This window comes from Anomalospiza imberbis, chromosome 10 (genome assembly GCF_031753505.1).
Source record: "Anomalospiza imberbis isolate Cuckoo-Finch-1a 21T00152 chromosome 10, ASM3175350v1, whole genome shotgun sequence".
NCBI lineage: Eukaryota > Metazoa > Chordata > Aves > Passeriformes > Viduidae > Anomalospiza > Anomalospiza imberbis.
In genome coordinates this window covers 20,434,667-20,459,965 of record NC_089690.1, presented here as the reverse complement: position 1 = coordinate 20,459,965, position 25,299 = coordinate 20,434,667, and the positions used below count along the sequence as shown (strand labels likewise).

Below are 25,299 nucleotides of genomic sequence, written 5' to 3'. Positions count from 1 at the left end.
TTCTGTGATCTAGCATCTGCAGTCACAACTCACTCCCACCTTCTGGATGCAGCTCGGGCGACCTGGTGCCCGTCCTACCTGACCATTCCCAGCAGAGCCCAGTGATGTTGCCCTCACCCCCATGCCCCCAGCCCAGCCCCCACGGCAGGGCTCCCCTGGGCTCACCGGGGCCGGCCTGGAGCCCACGGTGCTGCCGACGTCGGGCGTGCAGATGCGGCTCAGCTTCTCGTAGTAGCGGATCTCGTAGTCCAGGATGATCCCATTGGGCTGCTCAGGCTGGGGCCAGGACAGCGTGATGCTCCTCATGGTGGCACTCACCTGGTGCATGATGGGCACGGTGGAGGGGGCTGCCGCGGAAGCAGGGAGCAAGGGAAAATTAACAGAGAGAGCTAGGAAAAATGGCCTTGAGAGGGGGAAAATCCCCACAGCATCCCAAATCTCCCATGCCTGTGATTGGCTTCCCCATGGGACCAGCTCACTCATTAGCAGTGGGAAGACCGGCATCTCAGCAGCTTTACATGGAAGCAGAACAGCAAGTCACTGAGGGAATTCTGCTATTTAAACCAACTACTCCTTTTAATTAGGGGCTTGGAAATACTTGGTGTTCCTTCTCCCTGGGACTGCTTTGCTCCAAGGATGTCTCCCATGGTGAGAGAAACACAGCAAAGCTCTCCCCAGCAGGGCAAATGAAGGTTTGGTGACATCTTTTGCTGTAACAGCCTCTCTGGGGAGCCAGCACTCGGCACCCAGAGAGCTGTGCCACAATTGCCACAATGGAAATGGGATGTGGGAGCAAAAATCTCCCCACCCTGAGGACATGGAACCAGGGCAGAGACACCCCAGCCTAGCTTTGGCTCCAGAGAAGCTACTGGGGCTGCTCTTAGGGGCTCTCAGGGGATGCTAATCCTCAGCACCCAAGTGTGCTTCTCCCAGAAAAACAGCAACACTGTCCTTCCACCATTAGGGACAATGAGCCACTAAATTAGTCAGGAGACCCTTTTCGAAATGCTTTGTGCCCTCCAAGCTATACTTAAAAGGGGGCAGAGCCAGCCAATACAGCCCTAATCCTGCACTTAATCCTATCAAAAGAAAGGCATCCAAGTCTGTCCACACCCAAAGGGCCACTGGCATGTCCTGTCCACAGAGTCAGCTCCCAGTCCAGCCATATCTGCCCTCGTCCTCCTCCTCACCATGCCTACAGCACAGGCAGTGCTGGGCAGGGAAAATGCCTCCCCTGTGTGAATCCAGGGAATAGCTGAACCCAGCACAACCAACCTGGGGCACGGGATCATGCCATGGAGGCAATCTGGGGGTGGCAGGAGCCTTGTTTCTCATGGTTCCAATGGAAGATGTGGATAGTTCAGCACTTCCTTTGTTTACCCAGAATACTTAATCCTTTTTTTTTTTTTTAATCTCTCCACATCTGCTCCAGGAAGATGCTTGTGGGCTGAAATTAAGCACTCAGATTGATTGCTGTTTTATTACCTCCCATTAGTTTGGATGGGGCTGGGAAAATGGTTGGAAAACCCACTACAAAGCCAAAGAGATTTTAGAGAGAGAGCTCCAATGCCCTGGATATCCCTGGTGAATTTCCATCAGGTGACCCCAGAGCCCAGCATTTTCATGTTTTTAATCAGCCTTTGCATGACAAACAGGGACTACTGGAGTACAGACAGACAGATGAGGGTCACCTGGCTGTTCCCAGCTCCCCATGGTGGGAGAAGAGCTAAGAAACACCCCAAAAATCCACCCCAGGAAAAAAAGGCCTGGAAATAAGAGGCAGGTTTGGCTGCACATGGTTCAGCAGACATCAATGCCAGCCAGGCACGAGTGTAGATTTGTATTCCCTGGAACCAGAAGACTGAAATATTTACACTGAAATATTTACACCAGGTTTCTTGATTGTGCTATCCAGAGGGAGCAGGATGGCGAAGGCTGCCTGCCCTGGCACAAAGCAGGAATTCCCATTCCCTTTTCAAACCCAGAGCATGTGAGTTTCCATCCCCTCTGATCCTCAGTGCAGCCCAGGACCAGTTACCCCCTTGCCATCTGCACACCCACTCCCCCAGCATCCCTGCTTGACCCAGAGCTGCTCATTCAGCTCCTGATGCCTGACTGGGGACAGGAAAGGGAGCAGGGGAGCCTGGAAAAGGAGACAAGAGGAAAATTATGGGAGAGGGATGTGCCAGAAGAGACAGAGCCTGGACCCAGCTCCAGGATGCTGCTCCCTCTGTGCTGTAACACAGACTGTGTTTTAAGGCTGGATTCACCCCATCTCCCTTCTCCCAGCTGGGAAAATGGTGATGCCATTTCATCCCCAAGCAATCTAGAGGGGGATAAAAGCAGGTATCAGATAACCCTTCCACAAGCCAACTGTTACCCTTCCCAGGGCACAGGCAACCCTTCCCTATCCCCATTCCTCTTCCCCCCTCTTCTCCTCACCTTTCTCCCCCCTCAGGGCTGGGAACACCACAGGCATCACACACCCTCCCACCCCGGGAGCTCTTCCTTTTGGACACAGAGCTTGCAGCCAGCAGCGGGACAGCCAAACCCGCCGGCATCACCCGGCACTCACCGGCCTGGTTGGTGGTGATGTTGACGGAGACGTGCTGCTGCGGGAAGGGGCTCTTGTTGGACACGCCGTTGACCGCCTGGATCTCGAAGGTGTAGGGGGTGTGAGCCCACAGGTTGCTGATGAAGACGCGGGTGTCGGTGAGCCCCAGCTGGCGCGGCACGAAGTCCACGTTGTCGTCGCAGCGGGAGCAGGCGCGCCGGTCCGAGCGGCACTTCTTGCACACGATGTTGTAGGTGACGTCGTCCCGGCCACCCGTCTCCCGCGGCGGGTGCCACTCCAGGATGATGGACGTCTCGTTGACGATGGAGATGACGTTGCGAGGGCCGGATGGGACACCTGTGGGAAAGGAGAAGCACTGAGACAGGTCCTTGCCCTCCCCTGGAGGCTCCAGCACAGAGGAGGACACCCCAGAGCTCTGCACTATTCATCACCTCCTCCCTGAGGAGGGGTTTGGTGTCCACAGCTTTGCTTAGCTCAGGGTCAGGCTTCCCACACTGGCAACACCAACCACCTGCACTGCAAACAAGTTTCCCAGATGGAGATGACAACTCCCATGCCACAAACCCACTTAAGCCTCCAAAAAAACTCCATGTGGAATGCACACAGATCCATCCATGAAGTTGGACCCATTTTAATCCCACCAGGAAATGCTGAGATAACTGCAGTGCTCACATGGAGAAGCAGATTATCCTAGCAAGAGAAAAATCACTTAGCCAGCAACATGGAGAACCAGAGAAGCAGCAGGAGAAGAGAGAGTCAAAAATGGAAAGTGGTTATTAAGGGTTCAATATCTCAAGTTGGAAACCCGGGAATTTCCCAGCATGGAGGAAAGCCGGCACCACTCCATGGTTTGCAAGCAGCTCCCATGTTGGACAAGAGATGAAAATTGCATTGATCAAAGCTGCCAGGAGCCATTGCAAATACTTCAGAGGATGGGAATTGAACACAAATCCAATTGCAAGCGCTGCCGGATCAGGGCTGCAGTCCGTTCAGGAGGAACCCAGGAGAGCAGCACTGAGGTACAAACACACAACTGCACAGACCCAGGGAAGGATTTGGGGTCAGGCAGGATGGCTCCGGAGCCAAAACCACAAAATTCAGCTGCTTGGTTCTATTAAATAAGGGAAGCAAGGAATTCCTGATGCTGGCTGGGAAGGAATTCCTGATGCCCGCACTTCCAAGAAAGAAAAAGGACTTTGCCATGATACAGGGAGCAATAAAAATGATGGAGGACTTGACCTGCGAGGAAAGGTTAAGAGAAAGAAGCACACTCTGTCTTGGGGAAACCCATCCCACAGGAGCCCTCCTCGTGTGTGTGCCAGAGAACATCGTTAGGGCTGTGGATAAATCAGCCCTGTTAAGTGGCCGGGGATGGGCTGGACAGGGACAGATTCATCAGCACCATGGTGACATGGCTGGTGGGATGGAGAGGTCATTCTGCATGGAGACACTCTGGGAGCCTCTCTAAGCTGCTGCCGTGGATAATGCGGATGAAAGATTTTGTTCAAATGCCCAGGGAAATAACCGCCTTAAAAAAAAATAAGATAAAAGAATTCCATTCCCCTTAACCCTTTTCCTCTTTACAAGTAAAAGTGTCTGTCGTGGAGCCACCAGTGCAGCAGCCTTGCTGGAAAGGGCTTTCCTGTACCTGAGGCACCACAGCATTGCCAGGCTGCCCCATGGTGGAGATGCCACAGAGAGTTTACAGGAGGGTTGTAGGGGCCACAGCAGGGGCAGGAGCAGAGAGAAGAACTTTGATTCCCCAGGGGAACAAGACTGCAGGACTCACAAAGGCTCAATGGGATCAATATGAGTGAGTTACCCCCAAAAATCTGCAACCTGTCTCACAAGCCTTAATCCAAATCCTCCCTCCATACCTTAAGCAGTTAATACCTTTTCAAGAAAAAGGAAAAATACCCACATTTCTTCCCTTTCCCAGTGGCAAACTGCTGCCTCCCCAAATTCCTCCCACTTTAATTGCAGCCCCTTCCCTCCTCTGCAGGGGCCCAGGAACTGTAGGGATCACCCTTGGAAGGGTTCCAGTCCAGGGCACTGCCAGCAGCTCCACAATGGTATGTACTTCTCTGACACAGAGAAACTTTGTGGGTGAACAGATGGCACCTCAGATTGGAGCACTACAAAATCAAGCACTGACGAGAAGAAATAAAAATCAGCAGAGACTTTTTTCCTGTATTCTTATAGCACAGCACTGTAATAAATCAGTTATGTAATGAGGCATAATAAAGATCTGTAGATTATCTGTAGTTGTGCAACCTGCTGAATACCTGTATGAGATTTCAGGTGATCCAGCAAAATACACAAATCCTTTCCTTGTTTCCTTGATGTGTGCTTTGGGCACTTCCCAGCATAGAGGGTCTGGAGCATCCGTGTGCTAAAGCTCCATGATTGGCTGGTTCAAGGGCCTGGAGTGTATCTGGGGGGGAGTTGAGGCCTGAGTTTCCAGCAGGCTGAAGAGCACAGCAGCTCTTTCCTCTCTCCTGGGCTCTTTTCCCACCAAAAGATGGGCTTGAGGACACTGCTGCCATGCCAGGCAGCTTGGGCAGGCAGCCGAGCAGCGATGCATCGCTGAATACCAATGCTTAATGCAGCCTTCCCCCTATTAAAAAATACTCCATCTGCAAGACTATGAACAAGACAGCCAGAGCAGATAACTTTAAATCCTAATTTATCCTGGGGACTACCTCCCTGCCATCACCGCCGCTGCCCGGGTGATGCGTAGATTCCAGAGGCTGCCAGTAAGGTGGGATGTGGGGCCATCCCATCCCTCCACCTTGCCCACCCAGCCACACTCTTGCTCCCACCCACAATGGGACAGGGGGAGAAAATAAAGCAACATGGATTGAGACTTTATCCCTGCTGCTGCCCCAGGAGGGAGGGGAGACCCTGCAGCCCCCCAGGCCCAGCCCCGTACTCACTGGTGCAGGCGGCGGCCGGCGGGTCGAAGTCTGCCCGGTAGTAGCCGTTGCGGCAGGCGCAGACCGGCGAGGCCTCGGCAGTGGAGCGGCTGTTCGGGGGGCACGGCACGCACAGCCCCGCGCCCTGGCTGGCCTTGAACGTCCCTGCAGGGCAGGCTGCAAGAGAGAGCAGAGCAGCTGGGTCCTGAGCTGTTCCAGGACACAGGGGAAAGCAAGTCCTGTCCTTGGAATGGGGTGGAAAGGAAGGAGAGGAGAGGAGACACAGAAAAGCTTCAGATTTGTAAATGGGCTAGCGCCTTCCCATGAATCTAGGATGGCCAGAATTTTCCATGTTGGCTATGGATTATTCCTGAAGCCACTAGACAAACACATGGCAACAATCTTTAGCCAGGCAGAGCAAGGGGCTGCAGTAGCTGCTTTGCTACTCATACCCAGTCAGGGGTATGGCAGGGGGCTGTGGGACCCCTGCCCCCAGCAGCACCCATGGGGATATGGACAGACAGGGGCAGGACAGCGCTCCTCTTTGCCTGATCAGTCCCTCTCCACCACCCCCAACAGCCCGGCTCAGGTCCCACAGCTCTTTTTTCATGCAAAATTTAAATATTTAATGAAAAAGTCGGTGTGATGCCCATGACAGCGTGTTATGGGTCCATCCTGTTCATCCCCCGCAGCCTGGGGCTGGAGCTTCCCAGCCTCTGAGTTCATTCAAGCAGGAAATGGCATCTAATTCATAACGGAGATATTCCAGTTACAGTGAGGGTTTAATCAGCCACAGGGGAGGTTTCATTAATCAACCATCTCGCTGCTCTGTGGAGAGAAGGCGAGGATGGAGTGACAGGGATGGGGTCCCTCATCTCCACCCCACCCCACCCATCTTCAGCAATGGGCACTGACAAATGGATGCTCATCCATCCCTGACATCCAACAAAATCTGACGGAACCAAAGGCTGCAGAAGGGAATATCTGTAGCTCAGCACATGCACCCAAAGGATCAGACTTCCATCCAGCCCAGGAGAGACTGTTCCCGGCCTCACACCAGGGTGGTCCCAGCCCTGTCTGGTTCCCAACCCTGCCCCTGTGATGCCATCCCCCCCAAGGCACAGCTCTGCAGAGAAACACCCGACGTGTCTCATAAACACGGCGATGATTGAGATAATGGAAAGTGCCTCTTAGCCCCTGTCTGCTGCATCAGGATATGAGGCATCTCCTAGCAGCCATGAAGAGGAAATTAATAGGAGCAAGCAGGAGTAACCACTTTGATGCAATTTCCTTGGGAGATAGTGGACCATCTAATCTTTATTGGAGCCCTTTAACCTGTCATTCAAAACTCATGAAGGCCTCCTGCTCACACAGCCTTCCCAGATATTAACAGATGATAGAAAAGAATAAATCAAAACAATATTTTACAATTTTATTATTCAGAAGATTTCCACCCCCCCACACACACACCCAGCCTGAGGCACACAGCTGGCTGCAATGAACTGTCTCTTTCCAGTGGCCCTGACAGCTGGGTGGGGATGTGGCATTCCAAAGGAACCAGCCACCAACTCCCGCTGCCCTTCCTTTTCTCCATCAGAGGAGGACTGCCGAGTCCTCCACATCCCACCACAGCCATCCCATGCATGTGGCATCTTAAGGAAGCACTCGGGGCCATAATCCAGCACCTCATGTGAGACACACAGGGTCACCGTGCAGTCCAGAGGGTTTGAGGAGACCTTCAGGATGCTCCACAGCAGAAGGCTGAGGAATGCAGACCCTTCCCCAATACACACACAGCCCTACTCCCATAACAGCACAAGGAGGCACAGAGTTACACAGACACACAAGGCAGGAGACAAAACCACAAATGGACACCAAGGCTTTGAGTGCATCGCCAGCTCCTCACCTCTCCCCTCCCACCATCGCCTCCCCACCGTGTCCCAGCAGCCTTGTGCTCCCACAGAGGGGGAGCATCCATGACACATGCAAAGGGGAACTTGTGGGCTCTGGAGCTGGAGGATGTGTCAGAACACACCTGAAACATGCCAGATTCTTTAGAGGAGCAGGAAGGGGAGGGCAGTGGAACCAGGGAACAGCCACCTGTATTTTGATGGAAGAGGATGGAGGAGGGAAGGAGGATGATGAGAGGATTGCAGTGCTATGAGCAAGCCTCAGTTTTAAGCTTGAGGGCATGTTGGTGGGTTGGTTGAAGAGGTTTGTTAATGTTTAATTACAATCAATCCAAGTGATGCTTTGTCAAAACACCTGAACATGGCACCCTGCACCCCAGTGTCCACCGGTTTCCATTATCACTTTGCTTACCACAAGTTCCTGTAATCTGCAGGCACGTGGCTCTTAATTGCTATTATTACCAATTAGCTTTTCTCTCCTGTAATTACACTGTGCTTGCCTAAAGCCTCACACAGTTTCGGGGAGGTGGATGCCTTCTCCTCCCTCCCAAATATGCCATGGGTGCAGCACTCCCCTCTGGCTGCTGCCCGTGTGTCCTCTCTTTCTGGGGGAGCTGAGCCATGAACCTCATACCAAAAACTCAGCACAAACCCCCAGGGCCCTGCAATGCCATGGTGGGATCCATAATCCTTCACATGGCAAACCTACAGTCCAAGTGCAAGGCTCAGATGGAAGACTTGAGCCCAGGAGGGAGCAATAAATCACCCCACTAAAGGCCAGTGCAACATTTGCCCTAATTTAAGGGCTGCTCCAAGAGCTTCCCAGAGCTGGCAAGGCCTGCATCCATGATAGTGTGTCAGACAAGTGCAGGATGAGGCTCTGCCTCAGCTTTCCCTGTGGGAAGGGACTCTTTCTGCCAGCGCCCAGGCTATGGCACAACCCGCATCTCTTCAGCCCGGAGGAGAATTAATTGATTGTTGATTATGGGGGCTGGATAAGATTAATGATGTGCTTAACTATCCATTTCCTCACATTTAGGCACCAGGGGTGTGTTGGTAAATGCTGAGGCACAGAACTCCTCCATGCTGCTCAGCAGGGAGGATGCTCAGCACTTAACCCCCCCCCACAATCCAAAGCTGCCCACGGATCCATCATCCTGCCTGCACGCTAGGAATGCTGCACATCCCAGGTGTCAGTTTGCCAGCAGGACTCCTTTTCCAGGGCTGACATGTCTGGGGGTGGGAGAGAACATCATTGAGGGGCTGGTGAAACTCAGGCTTCTTGCAGCAAGATGTCATCAGTGGAAGTTTAGGGGAAAATAGCTGCAAGTTGCCTTCACAAGGGGTGATTGTAAGGATGTGGCCACAGGGCTGGATACAACTAGGACTCCCAGCCAGAGCTGAACCTCTCCTATCCCCCCTCAAAGGCTCAGAGGAGGGATGTGTCACACCTCTCACACAAGGCAAACACTCAGTGAAGGCACCACAAAGCTCTGTCCCCACTGCCACCTCCATCTGCAGCTCCCAGAATCTGGGAATCACAGAACCTCAGAATCTGAAAATAACAGAATCATGGAACCACAGAACCCGAGAATAACAGAATCACAGAACGACAGAATCTGAAAATAATGGACTCACAGAACCTCAGAATCTGAGAATAACAGAATCACAGAACCACAGAATCTGAGAATGCCAAAACCACGGAATCACAGAACTACAAAATATACTGAGTTGGAAGGGATCCCCAAGGATCATCAATCCAGCTCCTGGCCCTGCACAGACACCAGAACAATCCCACCCTGTGCAACCCTGACAGCATTGTCCAAAGACTGCTGGAGCTCTGGCAGCCTTGGGGCTGTGCCCATTCCCTGGGGAGCCTGGGCAGTGCCCAGCAGCAGGATGGATTATGGAACCACTCATGGCACACAGCAGCACTCTGAGGGCTTTTTACTGCTTAACACTCTCCTGTATCCTGCATCAGAGTATTCCAGGTGCCAGGAGTCCTAGAAAGAGCCAGAGATAAGCAGGATTTCTCAGCTCATCCATCCCTGCTCCTGCCCGAGGCAAGCCACCATCACAGCCTCTGTGGAAAGGGTGCAAGCGTAGGGATATTCAAGCATGGGGGTATCCAAGCGTTTCACTCTCAAACTAAATCCTCTCAGCACCTGGAACTTGCACTTTTTAATTACTCTCTCAGGGAAGCTTAAGTCAAAAGAGGAAAAAAAAAAAAAAAAGAAGAAAGGAAGAAAGGAGACACTGCCTCTACATTAACTTGCTCTTAAACTCTCTGGGGATGCAGAGTGGCATTTTTCCTTCTTGGATTTTAAAATAGGAGCTTCTTCAAGGAATTACAGATTCAGCAGCGATTCAGAGAGCCCTGACCTGCCCCAACCCTCACCAGCACCCTGCAAACCAAGTCAGCAGTGCCTCATCCATCCCATGCCCCTCTGACCCTGCTGTGGCAGAGCTAACCCCATTTTCCAGGTATCCCCGAATTCACGCGTGGGTTGGGCTCCCTTTTGGGTCCAGCGCTTTTCCAGGGCAATCCCAGTGTCTTTAAGCACACCTGTGGCGCTCTGGCACAGCAGGTGATGAAAAGCTGCGTCAGAAGCAGCAGTGCTGCACGAGATGATGCCCTCAAGCAAGCTGGAGGTGTGGAGAGCACTGTCAGGTGCAAAGGCACTAAAGAGCCTGGATGATCCAGCCTTGCTCCAAAAAGAGATGTGGAAGCACCAGCAGCACCCCTGGGAGATGGGCAGCAGGGTTTGAGGACAGCACAGGTCAGGAACAAAGGAGAAATTGTGGCTCACTGCATTTGCAGCCTGCCAGAAAGAGATTCAAGGCCCCACTTTCTGCAAACAATAATTTATCTTTAAGAAAAAATACTAGCGCCTCAGCCCAATACCTTGTGCACAAGGCTCATAATTTTTTGATGAAACTCCCTCCCAAAAAGGAAGGAGATGTTTGCTAGAAGTCCCTTGTGCATTTTGTAGACACCACCGACATAGAATCTATCTTTAAATACAATAAAAAAAAAAAATCAGTTTTTCAGCCTTCAAACTGGTTAGCCCTAGAGATAGGTGTTTTTAAATGCTCTCCTTGCCATCCTGCTGTCACCCTGAGTGGCCAAGATGCTGCCTAGGACACCCTCCCAGCCACTGTCAGCTGAGAGACACCATCCAGGCAAATAAACACCCACACGAAATTGTGTGCTACAGCAAAGTGTCATCGGGAGGATGCTGTGACTACAGGGGCAGCCACTTGGCACAGCTTCCCAGGGCTCCTGCTTGCCCCCCGGGGCAGTGCCAGGGGGCACTGCTGACATCATGATCCCTGGGGACACACCCAGACCCCGGGCTGCCACCCAGTCCATGCATTTGGGCTTCATTGCTTTGATATGATGATGACACAGGCAGCAGGCTGGGGGAAAAGCAGCAGAATTGGGCAGGTTGTCACCCACAGGCAGGGGCTGTCACCTCCCACCTTCAAAGCATGGCAGGGGCGCTGCTTGCCCACCCTGCTTTCATCTCCCTCGTTATCCTCCCTGCACACATCCAAGCAGGGAGCAGGCACGTGGTGCCAGAGGTTTAATTGCACCCCTACATGGTGCTCTCCTGTCATCCCTTCCCTCTGGCCTCTCTGTTGGGGAGGGGGCTGGCAGGTTGTTTTGTGAGGATTTTGCCCCCATACCTACTTTATAATGATCTGATTGCCTTTCATATTAAGCCAAGTGTTTCTCCAGGAACATCTCAGCCTGGCACGGCCACGGGGAGCCCAGCATGCAGCCAGCAGAGCCAGGGGGTGCTCTGCCATGCCACCCTCCGCCAGGCATCCACAAATTAATCCTGAGAGCTTGCCATACTGGGAGCAATGCCAAGCTGGGAGGGTACGTGCATCCCACCTTCCTGACCATGCCAAGAAAGGAGACTGAGCACTTAAACACCCCATCAGCCACCAAATCCCAGCATCCAGGCCTCAGCATAGGGAGCAGAGCGCGACCCAGGTGGAGGAACAGGGAAGTCCAAGCATTCCAGCCCTGAAGTATCCTCCTTTTCCTAAGGAGGGAGCTCAGCACAGGACCCCAAGCCATGCCAGAAACCACAGCACATGGGGACAGGACAGCCCAGCAGAGCCTTGTCCCAAAACCTCATTTTGGTGCAAACTTCACCATTTTGTAGCCAAACGCACAAATTTTGGCTCACCCAGAGATGCTCCTGCCCCGGGGCCATCTGATTTACAAACAGCACCCACCTCATTGTGTTCCCTTCTTTCAGCACCACACAGGCAGAAACTCAGGAGATAAACTCATGTGATAAACATGAGCTTCCCAGCATCGGGCTGGCATCCTGCGGGCACGGGCTCCGTCTTCTCCCTGCTCCGCGTGACGCAGCCGCTTAATTAAACCAGCCCTGCACCTCAGGAGGAACAGGCTTAGATCCGCCTTGGGACACATGTAAATTAAAGTCAGAGCCGGCCTGCCATGGTTTATTCATGGAGGGAAGTAAAATTCAATGTGGTTTTACCTTTCTCGGAGTTTTTTTTCTGCTTTTCTTCTCATGGATGAGAAATGAATTGGAGCAGGGCAGGATTTCAAAGGTGCTTGCAGGGTAGGGAGCTGCACAAGGCGTATTAGAGGCAACAGGACTGGATGCATCCCTGTTCACCTCTCCCAAAAACCCACCCCTCACCCAGAGGGGCAAATACCTGGTTGATGGAGCGAGGTGTTCACAGACTGAAAGGCTCACCAGAATAAGCCCCACGTGCTTCACTGGAAGCAAAATGCAGTCCATGCTCACCCAGAAACAGTTTTCCTCCAGAAAGGCTTACTTGGAAAAATTAAGGGTCTCTGGATGCAAAGGAGCTTCAACACCAACTGTCTAGGTGACATCATGGCCCTAAACAAGGAGTTTGAGCCTCAAGCAGGGCATGGAAGCAGCTGGTTCAGGCTCCCAAGGGCCTGGCTGCTCACCGCCTGCAGCTTCCCAACAGGTCCATGCTCACCCATTTAATCACCACTTTGGGCTTCACTCTCTGTTTTTCATGGTTGGGAGGATTTTGAAGGTCTGAAGAGAAAATCTGTCCCAGATGGATGGAAAGAGAAGAGCAGGCATGCCCTGGGCAGACGGTGCCGTGGGGCTGCCAGCTTGCCACGGAGCAGGGAACCCACTTTGCTCTCCAGAACAGCCAGAGGGGGAAAACACCCAACAGTTGTCATGGTCACTTTTCCAAATCACTGTCCCCCACTCAGGTTTTGCTCTGTTTTAGTTTCCACTTGGCTTCAGGCTCACTGCCCAGTCCCATGGCACAGCTCCCTGACCACAGCTCCACTTCCTTGCCATAAACCAGCCACTTTGAGTGATCAAACTGAATAAATTAATCAAACTCCAGACAATTCACACACATACACAGGGAGGTTCACAGCAGAGCGAGCAGCAGACACATGGCCATGGCAGTACCAGGCACAGGCAGCTCCTCACCATCCTCACTGCCCCTGCTCATTATTCTGAGTCGACAAATGAAAGGGGGACGAAGTTATCATCAAAGATTTGATGCTATTTAACCTCCTCATATTCTTCTTTAAAAACAGATTTGGCAGCTGCAGCCTGACACAGGCTCTTCCCTCTGCCATCCCTGCAAGCAGGAGCTTCCAGTGCCTAAAGGGGCTCCATGGACCTGGAGTGACAGGACAAGGGGGAAGGGCTTTACATGAACAGAGGGCAAGGTCAGATTGGATATTGAAAAGAAATTCTTGGGTAGTGAGACCCTGGCCCAGGTTGCCCAGAGAAGCTGTGGCTGCCCCATCCCTGGAAGTGTCCAAGGCCAGTGCCTCACCACCATCTGTCATCCACAGGGAGCCTCACAATGAGTTTGGGGTAAAAAAATGGAGGGCTGAGATTCAGGCCAGGACTTATGTCCCAAAATCACAACCCCCAGATTGTGGACTACTCCCACTCCAGGCATCAGGCTCCATGAAGAAATATTTTTTTCCTTCACAAACTGCAGCAATGTGAAACTCCAGAGATGCCAGACACAGACTGGAAGAGCCAATACTCCCATGTGCCACCTAACCCAGGACATTGTGCTCACCCCTCAACACCTGCATGAGCTATCACACCACCTCATCAACAGGGAAGTGAAAAGGCACAAAAATTCCTGGAGGATCTCCAGGAGAAGCTCTTCCCCCAGGTACAGAGCTGCTGGCAGGGGCTTACAAGTGGTTACAAGCCCCCTGAAAAAGATGCATCTTTTCTTTGCAACTAGGGATTTTGGGAACCACCGATGTCACTCCATAATTCCAGCCCCTCTTCTGACTGGGAAATTGGGGTGGCATTGCCACTGGGCTCCCCAAGGCACAGTCCCCTCCTGGCTGGGAAGCAAACATCTCCCACCCCTAATAGAAACTAATTAAGCACCTCTTCCTCCTTCTCCAGCTCACGCCACACAGTGTCCCCTCGATCTAGAGAGCATCAAGTGCTCATTAATTACACGTGAAGTGGTTCCTCATTAGTGCTGACACCGTGAAGGAAGAGTCACCCCAGGATGGGGCTGGGGAGAGTTTCAGCCACAGGACCAGACTGGCACTGCTGGCACAGGCAGGGACATGGGGACACACAGCTTCCCTGTGTCCCTACCACGGCACTGCAGGACATTGTGCCTTGGTTCACACTGGGGGGGGGGCTGAGATGTCCCAACATGGAGCAGGACACTGCCATCCTGGTGGAGGTGAGCCCTGGGGGGCTGTGGTTTGGCTGACTACACCCAGGAATAGATTTGCCATGGGAGGATGTCCCAGCCAAGGCACATTCCTCATCCATCCCAAGAGCACCAAGCAAGAAATCAATTAGAAAAACAATTAAGAGAGCTTCCCAATGAATATTTATAGCAGAACAAGCCATAAGTACTATTCCTGGGAGGAAAGGCACCTTCCTACCCAGCTGGAGAGAGGACACGAGGCACCAACAAGGGTGGCACCTTTAAAAAGCCCTTCCAGCCAAACCATTCCATGTTTCCATGATTCCCATACTGGGTCACCTCTATGCCACAGTGGGGAGGGCAGGCAACCTGCTCTAGAGCTGCTGGACAGGAAAGGACCTCCTGCAAGTAGTGTGAACACTCTGGCACTGTCATTTTGGTGCCACCACTGGGGACAGGACAGATGTTCAGAGCTGCAGGGTGGAAGAACACTCACTGACCACACCTCTGAGCCCAGACAGCTTTCCCTAACCTAAATTTCCACCTGTGTCTATGCTGGTGATAGCAACAAGCAGGCACAAAGGAGTGGTCTCCTTCATCCTCAACATCTGCTACACATAAGTCAAAGCCACCTGAGATTGCAGGGATTTACTGTACATAGGCAGCTCTGGGAGCTTTTCTTAGCTGTGAAATATAATTTGCACCTTGGGCTCTCTAAGAATAAGTTGTCTTCAATAATAACACATGATTAAGAGCTCAGGAGCAGATCCGATGTGAGGCAGGAGATCTGTGATAATCCCAGGTCTCTCCTGTCACCCCCCTCCAGCACTGCCACCCTTGCTTGCCTGGTGTGCTTAAACAGATGTCCATGGCAGAACCAGAAGATGTGGGTTTAGCCAGAGAATGACAGTCCCTGGAAACACCCAGAGAACCTTTCTGCCATGCCCAGAACCATATCAAATTCTCTGTTCCGTATCAGTGCAAAAGCCATAACCATCAACGTAATCCCTGCTTGTGAGGAGGGTGACCAGGTCCCTCTGCACCATGGATGGGACAAATGCCAGTGTGCACCAACCCCTACCAAAGCTATGTCCAGGGCCAGGGCAGATCTGTTGAGCCTGGATGCAATACATACTATAATAAAGTACAAAATAAAAAATAAAAGTGTAAGTCAATACCGTGTCTCTCCTCAAGGGCAATTTCCTCTCTGAGCTGCAGACCCAGCAAAGCTGCTTGAGCCAGGATAGAAATTCAATTCATAATTCCCTCTGTATATCAGCTCCCAGGATACCCCTGCTTTTACAGACAAGTTTTAGGCAGCAAAGTCCAGCGACCAGACCTGAGGCTGGAGCTCTCCATCTTCAGCTTGGCAGACAGTTCTGTGCCCCACAACTCTCCCCCAGGACAGCAAGGAGACAGCAGTGCTGCAGTTGAGACAGCCACACGGAGTATCACTGTACAATTTCAGAAAGCTTCAATCCACACACAGCAACACCTTACCGCTTCAGAAGCTGCAAGCATCTCCCAATCTTGGTCTTCAGCCCAGCCTTTTATCCCCTCATGTTGATGCACGGCACCTGTGTGCCCTCTGTTCCCTTGGAGGTTGCTCAGTGCACCTGGGCACTCCATGGCTCATTGCTGTCAGTGCTGCTCACCTGCTCCTCACAGCTGTGCCCACTGGGGATGAGACCCAGCCCCATCCCAATCACCACAAACTGTGTGCCTACAGCAGAGCTCTGCCTGCACCTACCAGAGCATCATCCCAGAGAGGCCCCAGGGAGGGAAGGGATGAGACAAGATAAGGACAGCATTATCCCAGGAATTGCTCCCTGCTCACAGGGGTGGTGATGCTCGGAGCCCAGCCGTGCTCAGGCAGCATGCAGCCACACTGAGAGCACCAAGGTGACCAGCTTGTACCCCAGCTCACAGCTCTCCTGCCTCAAATCCATTTCAGACAGTAAACATGACACAAGCAGCTGAGTCCTGGCTGAACACAAAAACAAAGTGATGAAGCTCCCTCCGTGCCATTAATGAAATTTTCGTAGCTGCTGCTGGAGCCTAGGGTGGGAGAGCAGCAATTCCCCCCTGGGGTGAGTGCAGATATTAATTTGGGGTGCCCCCAACTCTGGTTTGATGCTCCCACAGTGAAAGCACGGAGGCTCCTTGGCCATGAGTGCTGCCCTGGCTGAAGACGGATGGGTTTTCCCATGGCTCCTCCAAGGGCCTGTTTGCGAGCGTGAGCGACGCTTTGATTTAATCACCCTGCTCCTCTCTCCATGCATCCTCTGCCATCTGAGGCACCAGGCATGACAAATGACCACTTGTGCCACACTTGGAGCTGACACCCACGGCACCGCTCCATTTGTCACCATCCGAGCGCATGGTGGGACCGGAGAGGGAAGCAAATTAAAACCTCAGTATCTGCACTGATTACTTCTCCCTCATCCTAGTGGGCTCCATCCTTCCAGCAGTGTACCACCTGGCAAATCCAACCCACACAAACCTCCATGGACAGCCAGGGGAAAGCAGGGCAACTTGTTCCACCTGGGCCATGGATTTTTCACCACTCTGGGTCTCTCACGCACTAAAACATCATCAGTGAAGGGCTGTTTCCCCACACAGGGGTTGCAGGAGACCCACAAAGCCCAACTGCAGCCCAACTCCGCTTCCAAATGATGCCTTGCACAGGGGAGTGGTGATGAGTTATCTCATGGCTTGAGCGGGGAAAATCCATTATATTATTATTATTATTATAGACTCACAGAATCATTAGGTTGGAAAAGCCCTCCAAGGTCATTGACTCCAAACATTAACCCAGCACTGCCAAGGCCACCACTAAACCATATCCCCAAGTGCCACATCTACACTTCCAAGGATAGTTATTCCTTCATTTCCCTGGGATGCCTGTTTCAGGGCTTGGCAGCCCTTTTGGGGAAGAAATTTTCCCTAATTCCCAATCTAAACCTCTTGAGGCCATTTCCTCTCGTCCTGTCCCTGTTCCCTTGGAGCAGAGCCTGACCCCCACCCAGCTGTCCCCTCCTGTCAGGGAGTTGTGCAGAGCCAGAAGGTCTTTCCTGAGCCTCCTTTTCTCCAGGCTGAGCCCCTTCCCCAGCTCCCTCAGCCGGTCTTGGTGCTCCAGCCCTTTCTCCAGCCAGGGTAAAAAACTCCTTTTTTCATGTTTTAAGTTATTACTGCTATCCTACTGGGAGAGACACTGGCGCCATGCGCTGTAGGGTGCAGCTCAGCCCCAAACATGGAGGAGATTCCCACCCCTTGGAAAGCAAACCGCAGCAAGAAGAGCCATTCCCAAAGGAGTTTTCTCGTGACTGTAAAAAGAAAAAAAAAACAAAACAACGAAACAACAAAAAGGAAAAAGCTATAGAAAAGCTTTAAAAGTCCCTGGCTGAGTCACTGGGTTTGCCAGGTGCTGGCTATTTGCAAACAAGGGTGAAACAATGCGGGTGCCGGACATGGGCCGGATCTGGCGCTTCCTTGCAGCTCTCCCATTGTCCAGGAGAACAATCCCTGCTCCTGCTGGACAGCAAAGGTCCCCGACGTGCTGGCAGCAGGGTGAGAGCCAGGTCTCCTGGGCTGGGTGAGTGGAGAAGGCTGGGAAAGATGGGTGGGTTTCACAGCCCACTGCTGCAGGGATGCTCATGAATATGCACACATGGAGCTCTGCACCCCAAAATTCCCCAAAAAATTAATTTCCCCAGGCTCTTCAGCTAGTACAGGAAGTTTCCTAAATGGATCATTAACAGAACAAGGGTCTGGAAGAAGTTTTATGCCTCCATTTGCAAACAGTCGCAAGGAAAGACCCTTAGGTGAGTGGAAAAATCAAAGGAGGATTTTTCTTCCTGTTTTAAGGCTGGAATCAATGTTATTAACACTCAGAAGTTCTCATGCTAGGGAAGGAAAATACATAAATGGCCCATGGAACAATTTATAAGTGGGAAATTTGATAAATGGGAAAATAAATCCATACATGGAAGCTAATCCCTAATCCCTCTGGGGTCACTGCTGCAACAGTCCAGCTTGGGAATACCAACCCTGCAATGCTCACTTGGCCCCCACTCACACCTTGCCTGGGGTATTTTCCATGTTTCTCCCTTTTTTGCTCCTTGGACGGGTCTGGATCACAGGGATGATTTGGGGACAGGGACAGGGAGTGGTGTCTGTGGTGCCCAAGCTTCCTCCGTGACAGCAGCCAGGACTCATGGACCCTCCCCATCCCTGTGCTGGGGGAGGAAAAGGGCCTGAATCCATCAGAGGCACATTTGGGCTAATAATGTCTAATTAAGAGTTTCATTAAAACCCATCACACTCATTAGAAAAAAAAGTTAACAAGGTTTTCTGGACACTTTCCTTGCAAAATTATTACGGAGGTTAATGGATGCCTTCACTAAGGCATAATTTAGGAAAAATCACACTTTTTTTCTTTTTCTCTCTCTTTTTTTTTTTTTTTTTTTTTTTTTGGTGTGTGATTCCACTGTTTCTCCTCCACAGTGTGGCCGTGGTAAAACTGGGCTGCCTGTTCCACCCAGTGGTGGAAGCCGGGAGATCGCTTCCAGGCAAAGGCAAAGCCCCTCCAACAAAAGGGGAGCATCCCTCCCTCCCTCCCGATTAGAAAGGAGCTGGCAGAGCTGCCACTTCCCAGCACAGCCCGAGCAGGGAGAGCGGCTTGGGCTGATGCAGGATGGGAGAGGGGCAGGAAACTTGATATTGTGCCAAAAAAACAAAAACAAAAGGGAAAAAATAAAAAGGAAAAAATGGCCCATTTTGAGCAGTCAGAGGTTTGTGGCTCAGCTAAACCTGATATAAAACACCCCCTGGACATCTTTGCTGCCGTTCAGGGTGGAAAGTGCCCCAGCTGCTCTGATTTGGGTCTAAAAGCAGCTTTTGGGAAGGTTAGTGGGGTGGTGTGTCACAGGTGCCCAAGCCCCAGGGAGCAGAGGCACAGCAATGCACAGGGAGGAGGAGATCCACAGCCCCAGCGTGCTGACTTTGCCCAGCCGTGGGATGCTGGGCAGGAGGAAAGCTTGAAATCCCAATTCCAACCCACAGGGAAACTTAAATCATCATGAGCATCACTGGCAGACACTCCTTTCTGCCAGCTGCCAGGCAGAGACCCCCGTGTGCATCAGCTGTTTGCCCACAGGTTTGGAAAGGTTTGGGAACAAACTGGTTGACCTAAACTTGGTCCCCAGTAAAGAGCTTCAGGAAGTGCTGATGGTTTTTAAGCCCAAATATTTATTTTTTGTCCCCAGCCCTTGTTCTACCTGGCCCACTCTGGGATGCTGCTGGCCCTATCCCGTGCCCTGCTAAACCAAATCCAAGGGCAGGTGGAAGGAGAGAAGGGTACGCCAAGCACTTTCTTTTTACCTCTTAGTTTTTCCCCTCCTGTTTTAGAAGATAAAACCTAAAAACACCCATCATTTGTAGGCCTGGAATGTGATGCTGGAGTGGTGGGGAGGAGAGAGGTCAGCACAGAGGCTGGAAAGAAGATGATTTCCAGCCATGGGCAAGTGCACAGACCAGCAGACTGGAGAAGAAATAAAAAATGAAGCCATCCTTAAAAGCTAAAAAAAGCCTTTTCTGCAGCCCCTGCCAATGCCTGGTGTGCTCACCCTGCCCCAGGAGCTGCAGCACACTGGGATGGGATAGATACAGCTAAAGGCACGGGGAGCAGGGTCTTGTATCCCCATGACTTCCCTTGCTGCCATTCACCCATGGGACAAAACCAACATCACCTTCATCACCAAAGAAAACCTCTCCTGGGTGCCCCAGAATGGTGCAGGGGCACCAGACTGCACCACGGAGCAGGGAAAAGGCAGGCAAGGGCATAGCCAGAGACCAAAAATTCCCAGTTCTCAATACAAGCAACGATTTCATTAGGAAAATTTGACAATTCCCTTGTTTTAAGTGATAGCAAATTATTCTACTACTAATTGCAAAATGTTCGCAATTATTTAAAAATCACTTTATAAATCACATTGTTTCCAATCTTCTGTGATGGATAAGTAGAGGGAATCAATAATTATCACCAGGGCTGCTCGGCAGGAGGGGAGGATAACAGGGGAACCAGCATGGAGCTGCTCACTCCTCAACATTCAAGGTCGGACCTGCCCCTCCTGCTGCTCCTTTCCCGGATTCATTCCTCCGCACAAAAGGCAGAAGGGAAGGACAAACACGGCAAGGAGACAGAGAAATCAAAGGGATGAAGGAGATCAGGATAAACCCACACAGAGCTTTGGCAAAGGCCGGGCAGAGCCCAGCACATCGGTCAGCAGGTGAGGAAGGATGGGGACCTGGCTGGAGATGGGATAGGGGAGCGGCTGCTGTGTGGAAAGCCAGGGATGCCTGGAAGCAAAGCTGCTCGATGAGCAGCCTTTGCATTGCAGGCAATACAGCTCAGCTTTGCTCTTGTTTTGTGCAGTTTATTTTGATTTTTTCCCCCTGCCAGGTCAGATTTCCAGCTGCTGTAGCAGACAGGCCAGCAGCGGCAGATCGGAGGCTCCTGAACCCGCCAGCACAGGAATTTGCCAGGAGGCGAAAACTGAAAGTGAGACAAGGCCGGGAAGCAGCAGGACTGCTCTCTCACCCCTTCTTCCTGAGTTTATAAATACAACACAGAAATTCAGCACAAAGCTAGTTCAGTCCCAGACTTCTTCCTTCTCCGTGCACCCGAGTTACTGCCCGGCACTGGGAAGGTCAGAGATAAAGCCAGCGTGATTCCAGCAGACAGAAACACAGTGCCCAGTCCTCAAACTCAAAAGGGATGAAAGCCAAGAGACACAACAGCCAACATTCTAGTGAGGGGTTCCTTTGCCATCATCAGGTTTCAAACACCAGGAGAGAAAGGGTTTAACAATCTTCCTTGGGGAGAAAAAGCGAAATCCACCCAGCCTGCTCATCCAAGGTTTCCCCTGCCTCCCAGTGATCCCTGCTGGCACCTTCCCTCCCACCTCCTCCCCAGCACCGTGATGCATTGCCCCTTGACCACACAAGGAAGCCATAAAGCAGGGCTGAGGGACGGGGCAGAGCAAGACAAATGGATTTAATATCAGCCCGAGGAGAGCGTGGGCTCTCTCGCACACCAAATGAATTATTCATTTGGGATTCAGGCAGAGCCTCCATCTCACACTGCCCCAGCGCTCCCACGGGCACAGGGTGTCCAAGAGGATGGGCTGGGCAGTCCACTGGGTTTTGGCACACAGTTGAGAGCTGTGCCAGGGAGTCTGTGCCAAACCAGCCTGGGATGGGAACAAATAATGGGGCTGATCCACAAAGACAATTCACCTCTCCCCCACGCCCACCCTGGCACGGTGGTGGCAGCAGCCCCCCATCCCTCTGACCTCAAAACACAAGGATAATCTCCTCAGGGCTCCGAGTACCCCCAACGCCTCCCTCGAGCCGTAAGTGCCGCTAAAAGCCGGGATTAATGAATCCCTGAGTGGCCCAAGCTCCACTGTCAGTCCGAACCCGCTCCAGCCTAATGGCCCCATGATAGGCACAGCCTCCGTCCCAGGGGAGCGAGGATGAGACGGAGCTGGGGGAGCTAAACAATCCAACCCTATCTTCTTCCCCACCACACAGGAATTAAGCCTATTTCTTCAGCCTTCAAATACTGAGGGATTTTCTTTTTTTGGTTTTTTTTTTCCCTTGGTGACAATTCCCACAAGCTCGTTAAGTGTCTCATCTCAGGCTGATGAAGGCTTGGAGCAGATGTCAGGAGTATGTGCTTCCCAGGAGCCAGGGCACAATCCCGGCAGCTTCCCTGCCAGGCACACCAGGCAGAGGAACACAACCCCTTCTGAGAAAACAAAGTCAAACAGAAAACCAAGGAATTTTTATTTCTAAACTTTGCAATGTGCTACCTCCTGCCCACCAACCTTCATGAAGGACAGCAGTGGGCTTGGGTCTTCCCTTGCCAGTTCCAAGGCCCTTGTGGATACAAGGAGGAGCTTAATGGCCAATGAACTACCACAGAGCCAGAGTCCAACAATCCAAGGTCAGATTTTTATTCAAACACAGTTAATTTTCCAAAATTCAAGATGTTAACCCTGGATCAAGCTTTGAGGAGGGGTTTTAGTGAACTTCCAGGGGATGAGGGATATTTAGGATTTGGGTTCCTCAGCAGCACTGAGGAGGGCCTTCAGACACACAGGTGTCATTCAATCCCAGCCTTTTCTCTGTCCTCCCGACATGGGAACTGGAAAATACTTGGAGCTCTCCTCCACAGTCAGCATCTTACCAGCACCCATGGAATCATCTAACAGCACATCCCAGTCATCACAGATGTGCTTGGTGCCATTTAACACCTGCTTGCCCTGCATCCACACCATATTCTGGTGCCTTTCAGGATCCTACATGCTGCCAGTCAATCTATAAAGGATATTCCTACTCCTTGGAGCTGCCAGGATCCCTTAATCTTCGCCTCAAGGAGTCTGAATACAAAGCACGCTCCCCATGCAAAGGCAAAATGCTCACCAGGAGCTCAGCAGTTTCTCCTTGGAGATCAGTGCTGAGGAGTGGAAGCACAGCTGGAGACAGGCACCAGGGCACAGAAAACCCAACAAATCCCCAGTTTCCTAGGGTCTGCTTGGTGTAGCTTTGATGGCATGAACACTTCACAACCCTGGTGGAGTTTGCACAAGGAAAGGAAATAAAGAAAAGCCATGGAGATGGGTCTAACACCCACCCTCAGCAGGTTTGCTCCTGTCCTTCTTGTCCTGCTGTTGTCAATCCTCTGCCCTTCCCCAAGCACTGAGAAGGTGCATCACAGTCCTCCCAGGGGTCAGGAGCACTCAAGACCCCACCTTCCTCCAGCTGGCAGAAAGGTCAATACCACCAAAACCCATGGTTTTACATTGTCACTGTTTTCCTCCATTTCTGGCAAAATGACATTACTTCCCAATTCTAGTGTTTAGCTAAAATTAGTATTTGTTTTCCCATGATGAGAAATGTCATTTTGCCATATAACCATGTGTGCTTTCTGTGTGTTGGTTCAATAGCAGAGGAATGTCTCGCCAGAAACGCTCAGTTTGCAGAAAGCCCTCCCTCCGACTGAGCACTTCGGCTCCTCACAGGAATCTCCTGGTGGGAACAAAACCACCTTAAAGCTCAACCACAAAATTCATAGGAATCCCCCAGCCATGCTGTTTGAGAAAGGATTCTGGGAGTTTCCTGGTTGTCAGAGCCCTGGCACAGAAAGGTGTCACCACCCCCACCTTGGCCAGGTAGGAATGAGGCTTTGCGTGGTGAAAACCTACACAAGTTCCCAGGTTTAGAGCAAATCATCAAACAAGCTTCTCCACAGCCTGAATCCCAGCTTTGCTATTTCCACATATCCAGAGTTACAGGTGGAGAAGAAACACCTTGAGGGACTCCCCAAGGAGCATCACAGCCAAGCCTGGTGATACACACATTCCCCTACCTGCATCAAAAGAGATCCAAGTTGGACCTCTCCCCACCACAACTCACCAAACCAGTCCTTAAGCACATTGACATTCTCCTTCTTCCCAACCCTTCCTTGTCAGGAACCCTTCCTTGGAACACAACCCCTCCTTGACCTTCTAGAAGCTATTTGGAACTGATAAAACAGGGTGAGTAAAAAGCCCTCTCCTCTCCCGTCCTTCCAAGCAGCATGCAAAACCAACACCTTAATCAGGGAGAAGAGAAGGAAAGGGCAGCCAAAAAAAAAAAAAAAAAACCACCCAACACTCCAATGGTATTTGGGAAATATTCACCACAAGGGCAAAAGGAGACAAAAAGCAGTCAGCACTGTTTCCATATTTATAACCTCACACTGCAGGACTCCAGCAGGCAGCAGCATGCTGGCAGCATGGCTGGGGAACACAAAAACCAGTACAACAATTCCAATTAACACAGAGAATCAGAGCAGCCCCAGAGCAGCCAGGCCTGATGGCAGCTGCCTGGCTCTGCCAGGGAAATAAGGAGGCAGAGGAAAGAGCCTGTCCGGTGAGTGCAGCACTTTGAAGGCACCACATCACAGAGGTGACTTCCAGCAGGGTGGCAGCGGCACCAGCACTGCCACACTGCTCACCAGCTCTGGCCACTGACCAGAGCACACTGAAAAACCACAGGCTGACCATTGCTCCCAAATTCCTGCCTGCTTCCTGGAGCAAAATCACATCAGGGGAAGTACTGCCTAGTGCACAAAACAGTCTGTTTGGGGACAAACATTTTGCCCTAAAACAAACACAAAGGGCTTGTTGCCCAAAGCCAACCTTACCTTTGCAAGCCACGTTGTTCTCGGGCTCGTAGCCAGCCTTGCAGGTGCAGCGGCCGATGGGCACCATCCACTCGCCGTCGCCGTTGCAGTACAGCTTGATGGGCACGTCCACCTCCTCGGCGTTGGGGATGCAGGTGCCGCGCGCCGTCACCAGAGAGGTGCTCTCCGCGCCCGTCATCGTCTCCGGGAAGATGGCGAAGTTCTGCACCACGCTGGGGCACTTCTTGAAGAAGACCCTGACAGACAGCAGAGACATGCAAGCCCCGTAGTCCTGGAAAGCCAGGTAAAAGCCATTGCGGGTCAGGGGCCCGAAACTTCTCACTTCCGTGTTCACCTTCATCAGCCGGCCCCCAAAGTCCACCTGGGAGAAGCTCTCGTCAGCAGCGATGGTGTCCACTTTGAGGTAGGGTGCCTCTGTCCAGAAGGCAGACTTCTTGGTGGCAATGACAGAGTCTGTCTCGTAGTAGTAGAGGTTGAAGGTCTCCTTGCAGGAGCCGGGGACATTGGGGAGGCTGCTGCAGTCCCGCACAGTGAAGCGCATCTCGGTGTAGATGCGGTGAGCCCCGCGCCGGTTGATGAAGGTGGTGAGGAGCCAGTTGTTCTGGTTGGGCTCGAAGACGTTGCACACCTGGTACGTACGGATGGTGTTGAGGTTCTCGTCGTAGCCACTGACTTCTTCCCACTGCAGAAAGGAACAGGGAGAAGTGGTGAGAAGGAGGAAGAGGGAACAGCAATGGCCACTCACCCTGCACAGGGCAGGGCTGGGAGGACAATCCCAAAGCTCCAGAGGGGATGAGGAATGCGGTTATGAGCACACAATGTGATGTACATGTGTGTACAAACACCAACCAGGCCAGGACCAGAAGAAATCCCCATCCTCTTACCCCTCCATGCCTCTCCCCAATGCTCCCAATTGATGTTAAAATGTCTTTTCCACATGGGCAACTGCCT

The 25,299-nt window shown here is 51.9% G+C and overlaps 2 protein-coding genes across 3 annotated transcripts in view; both read right to left on the bottom strand.

Moving 5' to 3' along the window:
* Positions 1–25,299, bottom strand: part of EPHB1 (EPH receptor B1) — a 77,078-nt gene that overhangs the window by 14,867 nt on the left and 36,912 nt on the right. For both annotated transcript variants that reach the window (XM_068201125.1, XM_068201124.1), the window contains exons 3-6: positions 24,349–25,030; positions 5,512–5,667; positions 2,576–2,911; positions 166–347 (exon numbers count right to left, since the gene is read on the bottom strand). In XM_068201125.1, the coding sequence (XP_068057226.1) occupies positions 166–347; positions 2,576–2,911; positions 5,512–5,667; positions 24,349–25,030 (1,356 nt within the window). The remainder of the gene's footprint in view (positions 1–165; positions 348–2,575; positions 2,912–5,511; positions 5,668–24,348; positions 25,031–25,299) is intronic.
* CEP63 (centrosomal protein 63) overlaps positions 24,946–25,299 on the bottom strand; it is a 121,264-nt gene continuing 120,910 nt past the window's right edge. The window contains exon 15 of the transcript XR_011002717.1: positions 24,946–25,030. The gene's annotated coding sequence lies outside the window, so the exon portion shown is untranslated. The remainder of the gene's footprint in view (positions 25,031–25,299) is intronic.